The sequence below is a fragment of the Arachis duranensis genome, chromosome 7 (genome assembly GCF_000817695.3).
Source record: "Arachis duranensis cultivar V14167 chromosome 7, aradu.V14167.gnm2.J7QH, whole genome shotgun sequence".
Lineage (NCBI taxonomy): Eukaryota > Viridiplantae > Streptophyta > Magnoliopsida > Fabales > Fabaceae > Arachis > Arachis duranensis.
The window spans coordinates 23,506,736-23,529,972 of NC_029778.3; the positions used below are offsets into that span (position 1 = coordinate 23,506,736).

At 33.6% G+C, this 23,237-nt stretch overlaps 2 protein-coding genes across 2 annotated transcripts; one reads left to right on the forward strand and one right to left on the reverse strand.

Moving 5' to 3' along the window:
• Nucleotides 1-12,064: 12,064 nt before the first annotated feature.
• Nucleotides 12,065-15,499, forward strand: LOC107458317 (selT-like protein). The gene is made up of 4 exons (XM_016076522.3): nt 12,065-12,316; nt 12,387-12,466; nt 13,851-14,169; nt 15,181-15,499. Exons 1-4 carry the CDS (start codon nt 12,146-12,148, stop codon nt 15,295-15,297), a joined length of 687 nt encoding a protein of 228 aa, XP_015932008.1. The 5' UTR covers nt 12,065-12,145; the 3' UTR covers nt 15,298-15,499.
• Nucleotides 15,500-15,614: 115 nt separating this feature from the next.
• On the reverse strand, nt 15,615-20,054 carry LOC107458316 (internal alternative NAD(P)H-ubiquinone oxidoreductase A2, mitochondrial). Its single transcript, XM_016076521.3, has 9 exons — nt 19,421-20,054; nt 18,154-18,367; nt 17,880-18,040; nt 17,724-17,789; nt 17,272-17,435; nt 16,732-16,846; nt 16,420-16,599; nt 16,142-16,305; nt 15,615-16,033 (listed from the first exon to the last, which is right to left on the reverse strand). The coding sequence occupies exons 1-8, from the start codon at nt 19,883-19,885 to the stop codon at nt 16,153-16,155; spliced, it is 1,518 nt and encodes a 505-aa protein (XP_015932007.1). The 5' UTR covers nt 19,886-20,054; the 3' UTR covers nt 15,615-16,033; nt 16,142-16,152.
• Nucleotides 20,055-23,237: the final 3,183 nt, after the last annotated feature.

The following is a 23,237-nucleotide window of genomic DNA, read 5'->3' on the forward strand; positions in this document are numbered from 1 at the left end:
GCATTCTCGATTTCCTAGAGCTCTGCTTCAATGACTCAATCCTTGGTTTTCATGTTACCTTTTATAAGAATATCGTGGACTCTAATTAGGACCATCTCTGACGACAGCTTCCGTGCCAGCATTTCGACTTGGAATGACTACTCACAGAGCTTCGAGGTTGGAGACTAAGGAGTTCGAAGATTCGACAATATGACATCGTTGTGGTCTTTTTTAATTTTCATTTTTCAATTTTTTTTGTTCCATTCTCTAATTCTACATGTCCATAATATGACTTATTATTGAATTGTAAATCTGTGATTGTTGAATTTGAATGCTCCACTTCTGTTAAAGGAATTTAAATTTGTGTTTACAGTTCTATTGGTTCTGTTGTTGAATCTGTAATAATATGGGTTTGTTGAGGTATTGTTATTTGAATTTGAATCTAAATGCTCTTCCTCTTCAAAATGAACTTTTAACAGTAATGAATAACTTTTCCTTTTAGTCATTTTCTCAGTTTCAGCTTTCTCTCTCACTCTTCCTCCCTTACTCGATGGTGGTAGTAAATAGAAGGATTTAGGATAATGATGATAACAGTGATAGTGGTAGTTGGGGATGAGAGTGGTGGTGAGGAAGGATTTGGGTGGGAGTGGTGGTGTGGAGTAAAAAGAAAATTTAAAATTAGATTAAATTAGAGGATATTTTGATAATTTCAAAAAAAATTTTAGAGCTCAAGTAATTTTATTAGCAAAAGTCTATTTTTCATAGTTAGAAATAATAATTTTATTTATTCATAAATAAATTTATCAGCATTCTAAATTTTTATAGATTATAGATAAAAATAATAGTTTACTCCATATAAAAATAATTAGTATTGGACTTTATCCACCATTATTTATAAACTTCGTAAATTTCTTTTTATATAGTAATATAAAATTATTTAAAATGCTAATGCACGCATATAAATAAATTGAATTTTAAAAGCTATTAATCACATGGTTCTGAAAACCGGACCGGATCGGCCGGTTCAACCGGAAAAACCGGGAACCGGTCAATTAACCGGTCCGGATAAGCTCAAAAATTGTCTAGCAAAAAATCGGTCGAACCGGCCGGTTAACCGGTAAACCGGTCGAATCGGCCGATTTTTTAACGGTTTTTTATTAAATTAATATATTTAAAATTATTTTTAGGTTTTTTAATAATTTTATTTAATATTTAATTAAACCGGTTAAACTTCGGTCGAACCATTAAACCATTGAACCAGTAACCTCACCGGTTCATTGACCGGTCCGGTTCTCGCAACCTTGATTAATCAAACACTTAGATTAATATCGATTCAAAGTAAAAGTAATTTTATTAGCCTTTAATTGATATTTTGAATTATTGGATAAATAATAAATTTTGATTTAGCCAATAAGCGGTGAGAGATACAAGAGCGTAACACACAGGGTGAAGATCAACAAACATAAAGAAAGGATCTCAATATGCTACGTTGTGTGTCGTGGTGAAGATATTGAGATTCAAAGCTCCAAGCCTCCAAATACGAAACCTTTACTTACAATGAGTTTAGAAAAAAAAGTACAAGATATCAAATCCCTTGGCTGTAAGGTTAGGCTTACAAGGTTTTGGACTTTTGGGCTTTTGGCACAGTGAGGATAGCGGAGCTTTGTAATTTAAGAATTAACAAATTGAAATTCTTGGGTATGTACAATGTTTTGTTTTGTTGAGTTTTTAATACAATAATGTCAGTGTTGGGCTTTATCTTATCATAAAAAAAAAAAAACAACTCAGGTGCAGTCAATTTTATGTAAATTGATAATTGAGAAATATTAAATAATTTAACTGATTTGATTAAATTTATTTTATATAAAGTTGATAGTTGAGAACTGTTAAATGATTTAACTAATTTAATTTAATTTTTATCTAACGACTCTCAAGTATAACTTTATATAAAACTAACTGTACCTGAGTTTCTACCAAAAAAATTTTTCGTTATGTATCAATATGTTTAAGATTTCATATTTCTTAGGTAACTAATTTTTCTCTATTTTACTAGCACTGTCTACAAAAGGGAAGATCAGCTACATAGCCTGTTCCTACGCTTCAAACCTTAAAGTAGCAATTTAACAATTTTATTTATGTATGAAAACAAAAATTATTTCATACATATTCAAATAAAATATAAAGTAATAATAGATTAGGATATTTAAATTTTGGATTTTAGTTCACAATTTAACTTAAGAAGTGTATATATTAAAGAATTTTTTACAAGAAAAAAAGAGACAATATTTCGCGCACTTAGAATTTCTTAATAGTTACATCTCAATATATTACAAGTATCAGTATCTACAATCCTGGCTTTAACATAATTGGTCTCCACTGTTGTATAATAATAAGAAATATTCCCTTAACTATTTCTCATCATATGTATAAAGTATAAACGGTCTAAAGAGAAAATCATATTAATGAAGCAATTTTTTGTACCTGATGCAAAAGGTAGGTGGCATGGCTTGTTATTATGTATTTAAGAAATGATTGTTCCAATTCAATGTTCCCTGATAAATGAAAGTAGACTTGATTGAGATAAATTGAACTTGACACTAAAGAAAGGTGGAAGTCAAATCATTAGTGAAAGATGAAGATTAATTGAGATAAATCTTGATTAGAAGCAAACAATGTGATTCAGAATCTGTAAGAAATGATGAATATTATTATTACCTTGAATGCATTAAGCAGTGCATAGGGTGGTTAATCTGATGGGTTTTTGCTCTATCCTATGCGATTCTGTCCCATTTTACAATAATTTGCATAAAACTTGCCCCCATTTTTATTGATAAGTAGTGTTATGTTGGATAACCGGAGGTTAATGAGCTGAACTCGTTGGGTTGTCCCAATCGTATGAGTGAGGAAGTCCTTGAGCGGGTTTGTGCCTTTAGAGACTCCTTCCGACTTGTGAGTGTGAGAGAATGGGGGGTGGTACCTGCAAAGACACTCCGATACCTAAGTTAGCAAGGGTGTGAGCAGGTCTAGAGAGTATTGGGACTTAGAGATACCTGAGGGGTGTCAGTATATTTATAGTGGTGAACCAATAACCACCATTGGAGTAGTTCCACCTTTTAGGGTGGATAACCATCTCTTTATCTTAAGGAGGTTACGATATGACTCCTAGAAGTGGGTTGAGAGATTTTAGGGGCAGTTATTATCTGCAAGCTAATCTTTGCTCCCGACTTCTTTGGAGCAAGTCGTGGGGAGAATCGACTTCTAAAGAGAAGGTCGGTGTTCTGAGGAGCCCAACCTTATGGTTGGATCTGTAGTTTGGACCTGGGCCTTAGCGTTAGACCAGGGTATGAACAAGTAGTAAAAAGTTGAATCCTAACTCGTTTTTATGGGTATTTGTCCTGCTTTTATAATTATTAAAAGGTTTAATTACTCTGCAGGTTTCTATAGTTTCACCAAATTTTCAATTAGGTCCTTATACTTTTTTTTTCAATTGGATCCCTATACATTATTTTTTGTTTCAATTTAGTCCCTGTTAACGTTAAATGTCAAAAAATGTTAGTAAATTGTGAAATTACTTGTATACTCTTAGGGACTCAATTGAAAAGAAAAAAAGTATAGGGACCTAATTGAAAATTCGGTGAAACTATAAATAATCAATGAAAGATATTCATATAATTCTTTTTATTTTGTCAATATTATTCTTTTTGCTTATTTATATACAAATTATACCGAAAATTCCTTTTATCTGTTTACAGCTTCTTTTTATATCATATTGCAGTAGCAGCTAAAATCTTGATCTCAATATAGAACATAGTGGCATAGCCTTATTAGCCATATTAGGAATTTATAGAATCACTTCTCAAATCTCAACACAGTTCAATAACTACAATATTTAATTAATTGATCGATTTTCACCCAGAATAACTCAAATTTTTGTTAAACAAATAGATATAACATACTCAATCAACTAAAAAAGAAAAAATTATCACTATATATTTGAATGATGAGTAGAATCTACTACACTATAACAAATTTAGACAACAATGATTCAAAAAGGCAGACATGATTTACTTATACAATTCAAACAATTTCAAAACAGAACACTTATACTAATGATCTAAGTAGAATATTTGAAATTGATACTTTATTGACCAAAGGATCCTTATCAAAAGCATTTGATGTTGGCTCTTCTTTGATCTTTCTTCCAACTGAAAATGCATGATGATTAGGAATAGAAAGTGTCATTGTCTCACAACCACTGTGGACATTGTTGGCCGATCTATTGCATCTTCTTGTACACATAATAAACCAATATGTAACCTTAGATTTTCAAAGCCAACTAAGCTCTCAATCCACATCTATAATCTAATTATATTACAAACTCTACAAGAACATAAAATTTTCCTTCTTTTCCTCTAGATTTAGCAGCAAAGGGTATTGTGATGCATCTTCTAGTGGCTATAAATGCTTGGGGACTAGCCAAACTGAAGTTGTTACAGCAGTGGACAGAGATATGTGACATTTTTCTCTTCCCTTTCTCTTCTAGGTAGTTATATATTCCTTCCTCCTCTCTTACTATATATGGTAGCAAGATGCTAGTAATAATGATGATAAGCAAATTAACTTTGGACCTCTACAAAGCAGAAATTAATCAAACTATTAGCCCTTCTAAGCAGCTATGTTGCATGCAATCAGAGCTAGAAAGCTTTAATTCATAATCAGGTAAAAGAGAGAAGAAAACTTACCCCGTTTATGGCATTCTGCTCACTATCGGTCAAACCCAAGAACTCCAATTTTCTTGACAATGATCAATTAAACTCATAATCAATTAATTATAGATAAAATACATAATCAGAACTCATAATCCATTCAACTCTCTCAAAGGCATTTAATCAAACACCTTATCTCCAATCTCACCTCTTTCCTTATATCTAACATAATCAATTAATTACAAATAAAATACATAATCAGAACTCATAATCAAAATTTTTTAACACAATCAAAACTAATTTTAGCAAACTAAGCTTCACAACTAGATCAATTGGTTCTCCTTGTCATTCAGGATGCTGATTACCTAATCAAATAAAGTCAAATTATATACAAGCGGCAACAAAAAATAAGCATAAGCAAAATTAGAGATATTTAACAATCAAGATTTCTCAACATTGTACCTGAAATATTAGAATCGGGAGAGGATGCCGTTTGACTACTAGTTGTTTTAAGCATAACATTTCTCCCATTTTTAGTGTAATGGGAGGAAGACATTATTGAGAAGAATTATTATCCAACGCTGACAGAAACTCACATGTTCATTCTACTCTCGATTTTTGCAATTCAAACAAATGAAAGCCATCTGACTGTTTCCTTCCCACATGCCACGTGGTCCCTTCATCTCCTCCGATCCAACAGTTGAAAAACTAAAAACAATATTCAATCATCACCTGTTATTGCAGAGTCAGTCCAAACAGCAAAACGGAGTTGAGGAGCGGAAATTCGAGGCAAGGCGGGACGAGGGGGTGCAATAGGCAAGACGAACGAGCGGAGCAGAACAGAACACCTGTGGGTGACGCAGAGGGACGACAACCACCCAGCGACGGACGACGACGACGCCATGGAAGATGGCAGCAGAGTACGACGGAGGAGAAATGAGACCTTAGGAGAATAACTTGGGGGTAGTTAGAGTTCTCTGATTTTGGGGGACAAAATATAAAGGGTATTTATGGTATTTTAAAAAAGTAGAGGCGTTTTTAATTAGGTCTTTTAACTAAATTATGAGAATATTCAATTTTTTAATGGAGTATTCTGTTATTTCAAATGGTTTTATGACGGTAGGGATTAAATTAAAAAAAAATTAATGTATAGAGACTCAATTAAAAAGAAAAAGTATAGGGACCTAATTGAAAATTCGGTGAAACTATAGGGACCTGCAGAGTAATTAAACCTTATTAAAATCCAACAGAGACAGATAGGACGGATATTACCTAAATTTGACCCCATCTTACCCAAGAATCTGCTCCACTAAAAATCTGTCTCAGTGCGATACGAATAATTATCCGCCCCAAACGAATAGGGACAGAGTAGATACCGGCAGGTTCGGATGGAATTGCCATCCCTAACAACGCAGGTGCAATAACTACAAAAGTGTTGTATCCTGCAGACATATTAATAACAATACAATACAATACAAGAGCCAGCCTACCCTATTATATATATTTGGAGGCAATATGGTCCAGTTTCTACCAGTACTCCTCTTTGCATCGCCTAGACAATATTGGGCAGCCGGTAATCCCTAGATACTTGAGTGAAGTGAGGCGTAGTACACATTCAGTCAAGGCATCAAACTTGGGGCAGTCTTGGATAACCATCTTAAAAAGACGAGGAAAAATGTCTCTTCTTCCTATTTTCAGCAATCGTGATAAATTCGGTAAATTTACTAACAAGAGTTCTTCAAGAAATGGGAACACAGTATTCATTTCGCATTCATCGTCCACGTCTTGTACATTATGCATGTTTATTATGGATAGCTTTTTCAGAGATGGGAGTTCAAGTGCTCCAACCTGCTGACATTTTATGCCTTCGATGAGCGTAAGAGAAACTAAATTGCTAAGAGCTGCACTATCTCCGAGCCAACTCGGCAACCGTAATCCGTCATATCCAACTATGTGCAACAATTTGAGATTTGAGTGAGGTTGAAGCCCTTCAAGTACTTGCTCAGCATTCACAGGATCAGGATCATCCGAATACAAGAATAACACCCGAAGGTCTCTTTTACCCTTGAGATTAGCCTCTTTAGCTTCAGATAAACTGCCAACATTTGCTAGGTCTTTGATGGTGAGCCTTTCTCCCAGATTTAGGTCACGTAATTCTGTCAACCTGTGCCCTGTCTCATTTTTTACAATGAATAAAGGCAATGTCCTTAGGAATCTTAATCTTTCGATGTTGGGAAACATTTCAGACATTGAATCACAACGTTCAATCACCAAATGTCTCAGATTTTGTAGGCTGAGTTAAGTGTTTTGGTAAACATCTAACACCATCAAAACGAATTAGTTTCAAGACTTGTAATTTTCTCAACCTGCAAATAGGATCGGGGATACGTTTTATATCATCATATCCTTTGAGTTCCAAAAACCTTAGATGGGCTCATTAATTTTAATATGATAATGAAATGTGTGTAACTCAACGTTACGAAGGTTTGAGAGGTTAATAAAGTAATGTGATGGCGTTAGTTTTTTGAATAAGAAAAAGAAATCGGACCGTCCGATTTCTTTGCGGGAGAAAGGAGTGCACAAATCAGACGGTCTAATTTGTGCGTGATGAAAAATTTTGAACATAGTAATCAGACTGTCTGATTACCTGAAGCTGAAATATTAATTAGTATTTAACTAAAATAGGATGGTTCGATTTGATGCATGCTAAAATATTTGAATTCGAATGTGGTCAAAATCGGACGGTCCAATTTTATTTCCTAATAAAATTTAACTGTTGAGATGTGGTCGGACCGTCCGAGTTTTGGTTTTATATATACCTAAACATTAGCTGAAGTCTCCATTTCTTCTTCGTCTCTAAAATCTCTCTTCTAAAACCCTTTCATTCTTTCTTCTTCTTCATTGTCTCGACAGCAACTTCTTCATCTTCATTGTTTGAACATCAGCGTTTCCAAGTTTGAGAGCGTTTGATGTGAGTATATCATAATGGATGATAGAGTGTTGTTAAAAGTTTATTATCATGGTCAGATTTTGTTACAAACAGCTGAAGGTGTAAAATTTGTGTGTGAAAATCTGTTGGATATTGTTATTCCATTCACGTTGTCGTTTAAAGAATTAAAATGTGTAATTTGTGAGAAAATGTATTCTCAAATATTTAGGAGAATATCGTGCATTTTGTACAGGAACCCTATATCTGTATTTAGTGGGTTCATTCAGTTTCAAACTAAATATGTAATCGATAAAGCGAGCATGCAAGATATGTTTTCAGTGTACATGAAAACTCGCTCACAGATATCGTTCATCGAGCTGTATATTGAGTTCGAACTGTTGGAAGCAGACCAAAATATTGAGCTGAAAAATTATAATAGTGATAGTGAGGAGTTCGAAAGTAATTATGAATGCCTTTATCCGGGTGGAGACGAAGATCAGGCCGACGGTACTATGCAGGCAGATGTGGCGGAGGTGGCAAATGCACTAGTAAACCAGCATCCGTTTGTGGAGCCTACTTTCATGTGCTCGCTGGATTTGGAGGTCATGCATTCACCAGAATTTTCTCAGTATATGAATGTAGGTATGTAGTTTTGATACAATGTATGGTAAATTAATATGACAGATTGATTAGCTAGCATGATCAACATGTGATCAGTAGAAATGGCAATTGATTGTGCAATGTTTTCTTATTTAGTAATTAGCATTTAATTATTTGTTTTTTTTTATTTTTTATCAATTATTTATGTATTCTTTATAAATATTGATAGAATTTATGTTTATATTTATATTATTAGTTATTTATATTTATATTTATTTTATTACTTATGTATTTTATTACTTATTTATATTTATATGTGTAATTTATAATTATTAATCAAAATACATATTTTGTGGTGTGAATGTAGCAGAGTTTTCTGTTGTAGCGGATGGTGAATTCATCGTGGGGATGAAATTCAGTTCTAGGGAGGCAGTGATTAAGGCGATGAAAGATTATACAATCCGTCGAGACGTAGATTATCGGGTGTACGAGTCGAAACCAATAACATTCTATGCTAAATGTACACAGTACGGTGCTGGTTGTGACTGGCTGATCAGGGTGAGTAAAAATGCGAAAAGTACTGCTGGGAGATAAGGATGTACAATGGTAGTCACACGTGTACTTGAGCAACCATTTCTCAAGATCATTCGAAATTGGGTTCCAACACAATTGTAGAAGCAATTAAGCTCTTGGTAGAAGTTGACCCATCTATAAAGATCAAATCAGTCATTGCAGAAGTACAGTCGAAGTTTAACTACACCGTAAGTTATCGCAAAACCTGGTTAGCAAAGCAGAATGCAGTAGAGTCAATTTTTGGCGGGTGGGAAGCTTCGTATGAAACTTTGCCTATATGGTTTGAGGCCATGTGTCACAAAGAGCCATCGGCAGTCGTTCGCTTTCAAACAATGCCTGCATACTAGGGTGATGACTTGGTTCCTGACATCCGTGTCTTACATTGAGTCTTCTGGAGTTATTACCCTTGTATCAGAGTATTCAGACATTGCAAGCCAATAGTGCAGGTAGATGAAACTCATTTGTATGGAAAATATAAAGGTTGTTTGTTGGTTGCAATTTCTCAGGACGGCAACAACAATATTGTGCCCATTTCATTTGTGATAGTGGAGGAAGAGACATATGAGGCATGGCACTTTTTTCTCAGTAACTTGCGACAGCATGTGGTGATGCGTGATGGTGTGGGCCTTATCTCCGATCGACATGAGTCCATCAACTCAGCTATTGCTCAGAGTAACGGAGCCTGGTCTCCTCTTAGGGCTTTTCACATGTTTTGTACCAGGTATATAGAGTCGAACTTCCTGAAAAAGTTCAAGGCTTCGTACTTGCAGAAGCTTATTGTCAACATAGGTAAATTTGAATACAACAAATTGTTATTGTCTCAGATTATGTTATAATGCCTGATTTTATGATGAGGCTTTTTGTGTATCATAGGATATTCGAGGACGGTTCGCGAGTACGAGATACGTTATTAGCGATTGCGCAAACACGGTGAGGCGTACAGTAACTGGCTAGACCGTATCCCACGTGAACAGTATGCTTTGACATTTGATGGTGGTTACCAATGGGTCATATGACAACCAATCTAGTGGAGTGCATCAATTCGGTTTTTAAAGGAGCGTGCAATCTCCCAGTTACTGCACTTGTTAAGGCAACGTTTTACAGGCTTAATGAGTTGTTCACACGAAAAAGAGCAGAGGCTGAGGCTCGTATTAATGTTGGACATGTGTTCTCTGAGCTTGTGACTTCTAAATTGCATGCGAATTAGCGGGCATTAGGAAACATCCAAGTTAGTTGCTTTGATAGACAGAATGAGGTATTTGAGGTACGTAAGATGCCTAGTGCAGTAGAGTATGCAGTCGACCTACGTCGAAGAGTATGTGACTGTGGCGAATTCCAAGTGGATTGCATTTCGTGTCGACATATATTTGTTTGTTGTGCAAGTCAGCAGCTTGATTGGCAGGTGTACATTCATGACATATACAAGATGGACCAAATTCAAAGAGTTTACAGAGTTAGGTTTAGGCCACTAGAAAATTCGACAACGTGGCCTGTTTATACTGGACTTCGATTCGTAGGCAATCCGTTTCTCAGACGTGTTGCCAAAGGTCGGCCAAAAATGACCTGCTTCTTGAATGAGATGGACACTCGGATGTTGCGTGCACTAAGGCGCTGTAAGCAATGTGGGATCGAGGGCCACAACCGTAACAGATATCGTCAACGTGATGGTACAAGTGCAGATCCAACCACATAAACTTGTTATATGAATTTATGATGCTGTTGCATGACTATTTGAACCTATTATATGAACTTGTTATATGAATTTATGATGTTATAGCATCACTATTTTAACAATTATACATAATCTATTCTATTAACTAAACTCATTGTTCCTAACATAATTAACTATCTAAACTAGGTTAAATTAATAAACTAAACCTAAACTAACGGTCACCAGAAACAACAACAACAACAACAACAACAACAACAACAACAACAACAACAACAATAATAATAATATACCTCAGTCAGGCAAATAATCTATGTTACTTACTTCACTAATTATACTTAAACAACCTTAACACTTTAACTAACTTACAACATACACTAATTAAATATTCAAAAAACATGTTTATAATAACAATTAACTTAACTTAATTATTACTATTTACATTAAAATAAATAATTTAATAAAAAAATTTACATAATTAAGATGATCAAGATAATTAATTCTAGACGATTAATATCTTTTACCTTTTGTCATCTTGGCATTATTTATTTTTGTCTTCTCTCCTTACACTTCTTAATTTCTGCTTAAACTTTAATGGAAGAAAAGAAAAGAAGAATGTGGGGTTTGAAAGGGACTGAAGATTGGAGGGTGAGAGATGAAAAGAAGTGGAGTATTTGGAATAGATGGCTGGGGTTTTACCGCATTGAAAAGGAGTCCATTAGCTGGTATCTGCATGTGTGATGCGTGGCATTGTTACGTAAATCGGATGGTCCGATTTATTTACTCTCCAAGCCAGTAATCGGACCGTCCGATTACTCCCCCATAAATCAGACCGTCCGATTTTATCTACACAGCCCCCACACCAAGGTAAAACACGTCATACCCCAATAACCAGAGTATACACCATATCTAGCATCATATTAAAATTAAAAAAGTGTCATACAAAGGCCAATAAATTTACCGTAAAAAAAATTAAAAAAAGCTTAACATAAGTATCAATAAAATAAAAAATTTTAAATTTAAATTTTTTAAATTTAAATTTTTTTAATTTTAGATTTTTATTTTAAAGAATAAAATGAGATCTCTCATTGTTAAATATTTTTTTTATATATTTTTTTAATTTTACCTATAAATAAATAATAATAAATTATTCTTTATTTTCTAAAATTAACTTTTTTCAGAGAATTCAAATTCAAAAATTGTGCATTAACGAAAAAATTACTCTTCACATTAAGTATTTAAATAGTCAATAAAAAGAATAAATTTGGTTAAGGGCCAATTTGCCTAAACTTTTTAAATAAGTTCTTTGAAAAAGGAGCTTAAAATATAAGGACTTTTATTAATAATAACTTTTAAATAAGTTATTTTGAGTTTGGATAGTTATTATAAAAGTTCTTATTTTAAAGTTGTGCATTAAATAAGAGTGATAAAATAGCTTTTGAAAATAGGAGAAATTACATTTTTTAACTTCTTCAAAAGCTCTTAAATAACTTTTTGAAAAGTTAAAAATTAATCTAAAAAATTGTACCAAACACATTAATATAACTTTCTATAAGTCAAAAATTGAAAAAAAGGTAACTTTTTAGTGTTTCCAAAGGACCCTAAATCCATCTCAGCTAATAACAGAGTGCGAGACTGAGAGAGCGAAGAGCGAAGGGCGTTGCTCTCTTTCGTTTCGAGTTTTCAACGATGGATCGCGCTCAGCTTCTGCTTCTGGGATTGCCACTCTTCCTCTTCTGTTCCGACCTCTTATCCCTATTCATTTCTTCTCCGCCGTCGCCGCCACTCTCTTCGAAGCCCTCTCACCACCACCACCACCGACCAGCGATTGACCCTGCAACCGTAGAGTCCTCATCCGAGGTATCTATTATTTCAATTCTGTCAATTCAACTCAATTCTCTTCATTGCTTCTAATATACAATGATTTCAGAAACCGGAGACTACTATTGTTGGAGGTGTTGGACTTGGCAACACCGTCACCATCAATTACTGCTCCTCTTGCTCCTATAGGTCTATAAACTCTCCCTTATTGTTCTTGTCTCAATTTTTCTACATTTTCATTTTTTTTTTGTTTTCTAATTTTCATTTTCTTACTGTTGCTTCCATCGCTATTATTATTTATTAGTTCCTATCTGTCTAATTTAGTTAGCTAGCAATTAGGAATGCTTTCTGACTAATTATCTCAAGCATCTTGCCTTTGTGTTTTTATTTTTTATTTATTTTCTTTCTTTCATTTCGGGTTTATGTATCAGTATGAAGATGTTATCGATATAAAACATTGCTGAGAGCCCGTTCATCTAAATAGTGATCTCTGGAGAATTAGGTTGTCATTGGAAAATTTTTCTTATTTGTTCGAGACAATGAAGCACGGACACTGAGTTGCTGTGTCTATGTGTGGGACACATTTCGGATACGACACTCATCGATACTCATCCGACATGTGTGCTGTGTCCAAACCGTGTCTCAGTAAAAAATATTCATCACGTGTCAGCGTGTCCGGTCTTATTCTTAATATGTATTCTTAAAATAATTTTAGATATGGTATAATATTATTATTTAACCGTGTCCGTGTCCGTGTCCGTGTCCGTGTCCGTGTCCGTGTCCGTGTCCGTGTCCGTGTCCGTGTCCGTGTCCGTGTCCGTCAGGGTCAGGGTCAGGGTCAGGGTCAGGGTCAGGGTCAGTGTCTGTGCATCATAGGTTCGAGATGAATTTCTAGTTTGTAGGTTCTTGAATTTATCAACATATTAGAGCAGGTAGAAGGAACAAAACTTTAGTTGGTATATTCTGTAATTCTAGTAAAATTTTGTATTTTGCTAGAGAGTGGCAAAGGTGCCAAAAGTGGAGAAAATTTGAAGAGAATTAATGTGTTGGAAACTTAGAGATTTTAATTTTCTATACAAGATTTTCCACTTTTGGCTCCTTAGAGCACTCGTTGTAAAACACTACAAAATTTTAAGGAAAATGACCGGACCTTAGACTCTTTTGAGTCTTTTTTCTCTACCATATTTAGAGAATTCCATCGTAAATATTTCACAATAGGATAGTAATGTTGATATCCCTCAAAACTCAAAAGCCTAAAACCAAGCTAACTGAACTTCATTACACTTCAAGCTCCAGATCTTCAATCTTTTCTGGCCATCTATTACACATTTCACACTTGCTTGATTTTGAATCTCTTAAATTGAAGTCCAATTCCTTTTTGATTATTTGTGGTGACATACTATTGAGGAGGTGTGCATAAAAATAGCTCACCAACAGGAGTTACTAGATATCATTCCTTTTTATGCCTTTAAGTTTTCACCCTTAGTATTTAGTTCATTACTTTTGTTTGTTAGACATGGTTGTGCTTAGAATAGGGTAATTGGTATGAATGGGACATTGTGTTTTTGTGCAGGGGAAAAGCAGTAGCTATGAAGAATATGTTGGAGATTGCTTTTCCTGGTACTGAGTTTATTCTTGCAAATTATCCCCCACCTCTCCCAAAGCGTCTGCTAAGCAAGGTAGTCCCAGTTGTTCAAATTGGTGTCATAGGGATCGTAGTAGCAGGAGAACAGATTTTTCCAATGTTGGGTTTTGTTGCACCCCCTCCTTGGTATTATAACTTGCGTGCAAATAAGTTTGGAACTGTTGCAAGTACCTGGCTTCTTGGGAACGCCCTGCAGTCATTTTTACACAGCTCCGGGGCATTTGAAGTTTACTTCAATGGTGAACTGGTTGGTGCCTTACTTCTTTTTATGATCTATTTTCCCCGTAACTTCTATTATGTATTTCTTCACTATAGGAAGTTCTGATCATTCACTGTGGCAAATGCAACTCTCCTCATGACTTTTAACTGTTTTAGCACACGTCAGTCATATTCGATTGGCTAATACTATGACTAGTTCTAATATTTATTATATTATTTATTATGATTTTCACTGTTAGGAGAGTCCCCATTGGGAAACTTATAGCTACTAACTTATATCTTGCTAGCCCTATCAATATTTTTGTACTAAAATTTGCAACTTATCATTCTTTATTCATGGAAACTCCGTGTCTTCTGTTGAATGCATTTGGATTGTATAACTTTATGTATGACAATGTAAAACTAGGTTATGATTTTCTGGAGAGTTAGCAGATTTAGAGTTGGGGCCATCGGGGAGTATCTTCCATCAATAACTCTTGTAAAAAAAAAACATTTCTGTCAGTTATGCCACAATAATTGTGATTCAGCGAAATGCTTATAGCAACCTTCGTAGTTTGCAGTATCTATTTTATGATTGTTCGCATTTTCTCTCTCTAGTAATTGGGGGAGGTTTCCCACCTTGTGTTGAACTTTCAACTTATCAGGCATTTCGTTTTGCAACATAATATTTTCTTTATTAGGATTCTTGTGTTCCATCATTTTCAACTTTGTAATTTGTGATTATTGATGTTGGGTACTGGGGTATACCTTAGGGTGATGAACTATTCTTCTAAGTTTTGTTTCATTGGTATTTCTTGATATCAATGATTGGGTTATTCAAGTTGCTTCCTCTAATTCTTATAGGGTTTACTTGTATAACCCCTAACAAATGGGACAGTGGTAAATTAATTATGAAAACAAGGATGTATTCTCATCAATTAGAAAAGTTCTTCTTGGTCAAACTTTGCCTCCCTATGTATCCTTTTGGATGGTAACATGTGTCACCTTCAATGCTTTTTAATTCTTCATAACCTGTTCTAAATCTTTGTTTCTTTTGAAGGTGTTCTCCAAACTGAAAGAAGGAAGGTTTCCCGGAGAAATAGAGTTGAAAAATCTGATTACCAAAAAGATGGCTAATTCTAGACTTGCAAATGGTGTGCCAGAATTGTGGCCATAGCTCATCTACATTTTGTTAAAAATTAGAATACAGAGCACAAATGATGGAACTGGACCTGCCTCTGCTTTGTAAAGTAGAGGTTGGTGTATAGATACCATAGGAATATTATGTTACAATGTCTTTAGTTGTTTAAAAACTAGAATGTGAACTCTATACTGAAATGACCAAGTAATGCTGAGAAGAGTCCAGGAATTTAAGCTTCTTATTGGTGCAACTTGCACATCCATTCTAAAATTGAGACATTCTGAGAGCTTGTTATATTTTCAGCTACTGTGAATAGTTATTAGGTAATTCAAGCAAACATTAATCTATGTTGAAAAAAAATAAGTAGATTAATTCAGGTTTTATCAAATTCATTAAATGTCATAACATTTGAGATGCTAAACACTTATCCAAGTGCAACTGTAGTGGGAGGGACACAAGAATAACTAGTGAAACATTTTCACCGGAAATAATCTAATTATCTATTGACAGATAGTATTACTGTGATCAACTGATCATATATTTGGTACCGTTTATAAACATGAAACGTTGAATTATTTATAGAATTGAATCATGACGTGTGCACTATTTGCTTAGACTCTTAAATAGCCACATTTCTATGAATTAGTACAGTTCCTTCCTATCCACAAGACTGAATGGCTTTCCCGCTTTCCTAGTACATCCTCCAAAACTTTCCATGGTTTTTGAGATATCTCCACCAAACTCAAATTCACCTTATTGCTTTAAAAATAACCTGCAAAGCAGTCAATAGAGAAAATTACCATAATAAGGTCCTGCTAACATTACAAGTGTATCTGAAGAGGGTGAGGCTCAACTACCAATCATGCTGGAAGTACCTTACCTTAAAAATCTCTATATTCTGCTTATATCACGACCAAACACAAATGTTGTAGCCCAGTTGATAGCTACATAGAATCTGTTCCTCCAACTGACAACGCGTGTCAGATATGCAGAACGCCAAACAAACCAACTGAGAAACCCTGCAAGAGATAACCCTTTTGCTTCCTGTAGAAAATACACAATTGAAAAGCACTACATTTAAGTTTCTAGAGCACAAGAAAAAGGAACAACAATGATTAAAGTAAATAAATAAATAAGAAAAAGGAAAAAAAAGAACACCTTGCTCTGTCTAAGGTCTACAAGAGCCTTGTAACTGCCAATGGTAGCCATGCTTCCAAGGTGCTTGTAAACAAATGGATCCCCGAAATCCATGTCTTTGATGCTATTTGCGCGGCTTCCATTGGCTCTACCTATTTTGTTTAATAAGGCTGCTAAATATTTACCTTGCCTTTCTGCTACCTAAGGAAATTAGGTGAGAATGCATCAAATTGCCAAGGAATTTTAGGAAGAGAACAAATAAAGGAATAGCACAACAGAAATAAATGGAAGATATGAAATGTGCAAGACACTATTGAGCCAAATATCACTTACTTGGGCTAAAGCTGGAAGTACAGGTCTTCCAGTACTTTCTACAAATCCACTGCAGTCACCTATTGCAAACACATCTTGCACTGAAGGAACGCGGAGCCACTCATCAATGCCAATCCTGGGAAGAGAAAAGATTTTCAGAATTTCCTTTAGGGTATGTTTCCAAGTTAGTTTTGGAGAGGAAGAGATGATAGGGAAGGTTTTGAGAACAAAGAGACTTCAATCCCCTTCCTTCCCATCCAAAATCAAAGCTCATAACACATTCTCTTCGGATAATACTATAATCAAAGGTTATAGCTAAGAGAGAGACTTTAAAGGAAAATGTAGAAGAGATTTAGACATAGATGGTTTAAACACTGATAGGGCACTTAAGTGTCATTTGATCTTTTAGTCGACTACATCTAGTAAGATAAGGCTTAGTTCTTGTATAATTTTGAAAAGTAATTTTTCTTTGACAAACTTGTCCTACTTTCTGATATGACGGGTCAAGGTACTAAATATATATAATGCAACAATGCGGCGTAACCACTAACAAGAACAAACCTTCCACCAGGGGATTTAGGGAGATGCAAAGAGCGAACAATAGGTGATGGACCAACACCAGTAGACCATACAAGCAACCCATATGGAACCTCAGTACCATCATTAAGGATAATCTTCTTCTCTTGAACATCTTTTACAATGCCACGAACAAGACGAACCCCTGACTGAGAGAAACTTTTATATTAGGAGACAATAAAACTAATACTGAAAAATTTGATATCTAGCCTGTCAAATGCCAATCAATTTTCAGCATATTGATTCATACTTATCTAATGGGTCCATCTGTTATGTGAAAAATTCCAAATGCTCTGCTAGAAGCAAATTATAAAGGCCATTTGGTAGTCTACCACAGATTTTTTGTTTTTGTTTTTTTCCCCCCTCTTAGAAAGAAATGGAATATCAGAGTTTTGAATATAAACAAGAACATTTTCAAACAATAAAGAGGAGCTCACCTTTGTCAGCTGCTTGGTAGCATAGCGCCTAAGTCGGTCATCAAAGGAAGACAATATCTCATTTGCCTTTAAAAGCATAAATAACTTGGTTAACATCAACAATTACCTCCAAATACATAGAACAGTGATATCACATATCTAATGCTATAAGCATACCTCAATTAAAGTAACATGGATATAATCCTTCACGTGGGTATATCTCTGTCGGACATCTCTCATGATGAAATCACTGAGTTCACCACTGAATTCAACTCCAGTCGGACCACCTCCCACAACTACACAATGCAAAAGCCTTTGTTTTTCCTCTTTTCCAATCCCTGCATCCAAATCAAGTGCAAATTACTTGTGATGTATACAAACCTTTTTTTTTGTTTTTGTCAAATGTCAAATGACTTCGTCTTAAGGCTAGTATTGTAAGATTATGGTAAACCTGGAACATCTGACAACATTAAGTTCAGGAGCAACTTGCGACGGATTTCCTGTGCATGGTAAACTTCACGAAGAAAAATTGCATGCTCATAGACTCCATGAATTCCAAAAGTAGTGGGTTGTGCTCCTAATGCAATTACTAGCTTGTCATATGAAATTGTAAACTTCCAAGGGTCTAATGTTTCCTCTCCTTCAGTTACAGTCTCGCAATGCACCTTCAGAACCACAAATTAGATTCTATCAATGTAGGCCTTACTGTTAGAACCAGTGTTTCAACTAACCTAACATCATACCCTTTTGTTTGAGGAGAAGGGGAAGTAACGGTGAGAAAATAGTATTGGAAATTCAACTAAGAAAGTAACTATTACAATTCAAATTCTTCGGGAACTTATCATTGATCTAATGAGATCTTCCAAACATCCTCCTTTTCTTGTATTCCTCACCATGTATCCATATGAATCTTGAGAATAGATCCTCTCAAACTTAAATTTGCTAAATTGACTGAGAAGGTGGCTCTGGCATACTGACTTCTATGCACACCCCCAAGATCGAACTTATGAACACAAGAATTTCTTTTTCTTTTATTGTAATGAAAATCAGGATCTAGCAAGCAGAGGTAGGGGGTATTTACTGAGCTCTACAGTCTACACATATCAAATTTATCTCTCTCTGAACTGAGCTAGTTCAAAGCCATCAAGACTCACCAACTACCCATAAACGTTAGAGAACCTCCCTATGTAGAGTTCCCTACCAACTAGGATTGAATGTCTTTAGAGGAATTTGAACCCACATCAATGGGAATAACAAATTAAGTTTCGAAACTTAATATTGACACAGGAATTACTTTGTAAGCATGATCGACTAACGAAGTTGCAATATCCACATAGATAACTACCCAATTACCCATCATAATAATAGTTATCCACTATGATTTGTCAGTTTCCTACAATTTAGTGGTCGTGTAAGTGAAAAAAATTTAATCCAATACACAATCATGAACATATTGAACTGAACCAGTTTTGTTTCCCTCACTTGCAATTTTATTGGATAAAAATTGGGGTCTCGTTTAACCAGTTGGTTAAGGTTACCATTATAGTGATATTTAAACTTTCAATATAATAAAGGCATAGAAATTATTTATTCTTCCAAGTACGAATACAAACTTTGTATTTATAAATGATTAACCAGCTCAAAATCCTAAAAGTTACTAATCTCATATCTCATATATACAATATAATCATGAACAATTAACATGGAATTGCACATACCACATGGTGATCAGTATCAATGGAAGTACAATTGGCAAGGAAGAAGTAAGAACCGGGCTCGCTGGAAATGGCGGGCTGGATCCTAGCAATGGGTTCAGCAACAGATCTGAATTCAAGCGTTCCAACGCACGTTGACGCCAATAGAGGCGTGAACACCATGTGATTCCTCGGGGACACGCAAACAATGTCATAGATGTTAGGGTCAAGGCCCTTCATCAGCCTGCTACCGGCCCAACCAGTGCCCAGAACCACCACACGGGCCTTCTCGTGGGCCTTGGTGGGGCCCAGGCCCACATGAGGGGCAAGGTAGTTGGTGTCGGTGTTAGTAGCGGTGGCAGTGGCGAAGTGAGAGAGGAAGGTGGAGAGAGGTGCATGGAAACGGTTAGTTACTGTTGTGTTAAGTGTGTGGGGTTTTGACGAATATGAATATTGGGAAATTCTGGAGAGGTTGCGGAATACGGACATGGTTTGTGATTTTGTTAGAAGGGAGGGAGGGAGAGGAGAGAATTAAAGAAGAATGAGAAAGAAGAGCGAAGAAATTCCAGAAAAGTGGGGGGTTTCAGACTTTGACTTCTGTTTTGTGAGATGAGAGAGAGAGCGCGGTTGGCGGGCTGTTTCGAGAAAGGATGCTTACATTGATACACAGCATCGTCGCAAGGCATCCATTATTATTTGTGAAACAAAAATTTTGGTTAAATAATTAAATTTTGAAGAATGATAGGAGACAATGATTTTATTGAATAATATGAATATTCACCAATCAAATAAAAATATATTATACTTTTAAATTAAACCTCTAAATTTTAATATTAAAATAACCATCCGTACACTAATAAAATAAATATCAGATATTTCTATTATTTACATTATTTAATATTTTTATTATTTATCTATACTTTTTCTTAAATTTTATATTAATCTTTCAAATTTTCTTTTAATAAAATAAATCTTTCAGGTTTTCTTCTAACATCAATCAAATTCGTCAAAAATTTATAATTTTCACTCATTTGGAGGTTATTTTTATCAAAATACTATGTATATATTAAAAATTATTTTTTTAAAATTTACATGCAGCTATTTTATGTGCATGTGAATTTTTATTTATATTTATATATAAATATATGTATAATTTAATTTTAATGTATATTTTATATCAATGATCAAATTAATTTTTGAAAAATAAATCATTTTTTAAATTTATTTTATCAATTAAATTAGTTTTTTAAAAATTATAAATTAATTATTTTTATCTTTCTGTTACTTTTTAATAATTTTTATCAACGATTGATAAATATATTAACTGATAATATACATGACATATATCATTTTTAATTGAATGCTAAACAAATATATTTATTAAAATCTATTAATTTAGTCTGATTTTTCAATTATATAAACATTAGTACTAATTTAACCCATTGATAAATTTAAAAAATAAAAATAATTAATTTATAATTTTTAAATAATTAATTTAATTGATAATTTTTTAAAGATAAATTTAGAAAACAAATTATTTTTCTAACTATTAACCTTTAAAATATCATTTGCTTCGTTTGTTAGAGTAAACACCCAATTTAGTCTTTGTTCATTTTCACGAAAGACAAAGCAATTCCTATCTAAAATAAAAAGACACTTCGACTCTCAATCTTTTTATTTTGAGACAATACGATCTCTTTGTTAAAAAAATTATTTAAATAATAATAAAATTGATTTTGTAGGAGTTTTATTTGTATTGTGGGAGTTTTAAACCTCCACATACTATTAATAAGTTTGTTTTTGAAAATTTTTTTCACCCATAGTGGTTAAGTGAAAAAAACTATCAATAAAAATGAAGCCACAAAAAAATAGTAATTGTAGTACAAATACTTTTTAAAAGAAAAAAATAACATCGAATAAGAAATGAAAAAAAAGAACCTTAATGTTGATAATATTGGTATTAGTGATGATAACGGTAGAGGAGATAATGATGATGATAAATCAATAAAAATAATAGAAGTATGAGCCATAATAATGAGGATGAAGAAGATAGTGGTAGTAGTAGTAATAATTAGCTATATTATTGAAAATAATTTTGTGAAGATTTAAAATCCCCATGAAATACAAATAAAACCCCCACAAAATACAAATAAAACCCCCACAAAACTAATTTTTATTATTATTTAAATAATTTTTTTAACGAAGGGATCGTATTGTCCTAAAATAAAAAAATTGAAGGTCAAAATGTTCAATTTTTTTGGACAAGGATCGCTTTGTATTTCGTAAAAATGGACAAGGATCGAATTGGGTGTTGACTCTTATTTGTTACTTTTTTTTTTTTTTAATTCCTTTGCTACTCGTATTTCCAATATTTTCACTATGGAGTTACTAAAAGGAAGCCAACAACATATGTTTCAATTTCTTATATTGGATTCATTTTCTGTATATGTTGTCTTTTTTAAATTTTCGATTGTTTCAAGTGTGAGATTTAAGAAAATATATATTTTGAAGCAATTGAGCTCATATATGAGGATCAGCATGGGCAATTTTTTTTATATAATCAAGTTTTTTTTTTCAAAAAAGAAAAAAAAAAGAAAACATATAGAAATAATAATAAAAAAATCTCTCTTGCCTCTACCAGAGTATTTGGAAACATGACCTGTTTTGTGTGTGCCTTATATTTGTAAATTTCACGTCGTTGAATAGCTGAAAAATGTTGGCACTTGGCACCACGGACAAGAAAAATTATTAGCAGGTAATGCAAATATCAATATGACATCTGAACGAAGAAACAAATGGTGGCATCATTAGACCGACTGGTTTTGGCACGTCACTGCTACGTACTCCCCAGAAAAATTATTTGGATGCATACAAATACAATAAGAAAGAAAAATCGATATGTTTAGTTTGGATAAATTTAAATTGGATCTCGCTAGGGAGACAATTGATTATTTATACAATATGTGTAATGGATTATTGAGTTATAAAATGAACATTTTATATATTATCTAAAATAATTATTCGAGCACTAGAGATAATAAACATCTTTTCAAAATATTAAATTGATTTTAGGGTTCACCAAAGATTGAATTCCTGACCTTTTAGATCTAGCGCTTTAATACTATGTTATGATACCACTTATCCCAAAAGTTTCAGCTAATAAAAAAAGGTAACACTAATAATTATATGTCTAATATTCCATAAATCTCTATTATACATATTGTATAAGTATTCTATTGACTCCTCGTAGTTTCCTATTTAAATTTTACTCTCCTTTTATCATCAACTAAGAGTGTATACTCTTAAAGTCTTAATAGTGTTAATTCATTATAGTAAAATAATTTTATATTTATATTTTAATTACGTAATATTACATAATAAAAATAATTTACTTTTATATTGATTATATAAATAATTATAGAAAAAGATTGCGTCAAGTATTTTACGAGTGTATTAAAATCATAATTATATCATTAATTATTAACCTGAGAGTCCTGATTTTTTTATATATATTTTTTAAATCAGTTTTTTAGTCTATTGAGTATTTTCAGTTTGACCATTATAAATTGATAACCAAATTGTCTTTTCCAACAAAGACAATTTGTCCTTGACAACTTTTATCGAGAGAAAAAAGAGGGTTTACTGAAATGTTAATCCCTAGTTTAAACTTAGACATTAATAACATAATTTGAAAGTTGTATAAAAAAAAGCGTTTAAGAAATTCTCTAAAGCCTCAACTTGATGTCATAGTCTATCAATATGTAACAATATGATTATGGTAGCCTAGTTCAATTTGGTTTTTGATGTATCAAAATATCTAAATATAAAATTTCTTCTATAC

Excerpts from the sequence above, each read along its gene's own strand:
- LOC107458317 (XM_016076522.3), top strand. The coding sequence starts at position 12,146 with ATGGATCGCGCTCAGCTTCTGCTTCTGGGATTGCCACTCTTCCTCTTC. Across the intron at positions 12,317-12,386 it reads CCGTAGAGTCCTCATCCGAG|AAACCGGAGACTACTATTGT; the intron begins GTATCTATTATT and ends CAATGATTTCAG. Across the intron at positions 14,170-15,180 it reads TTTACTTCAATGGTGAACTG|GTGTTCTCCAAACTGAAAGA; the intron begins GTTGGTGCCTTA and ends TTTCTTTTGAAG.
- LOC107458316 (XM_016076521.3), bottom strand. The coding sequence starts at position 19,885 with ATGTCCGTATTCCGCAACCTCTCCAGAATTTCCCAATATTCATATTCG. Across the intron at positions 17,790-17,879 it reads TCCATGTTACTTTAATTGAG|GCAAATGAGATATTGTCTTC; the intron begins GTATGCTTATAG and ends ATGCTTTTAAAG. Across the intron at positions 16,306-16,419 it reads TAGACCTTAGACAGAGCAAG|GAAGCAAAAGGGTTATCTCT; the intron begins GTGTTCTTTTTT and ends TATTTTCTACAG.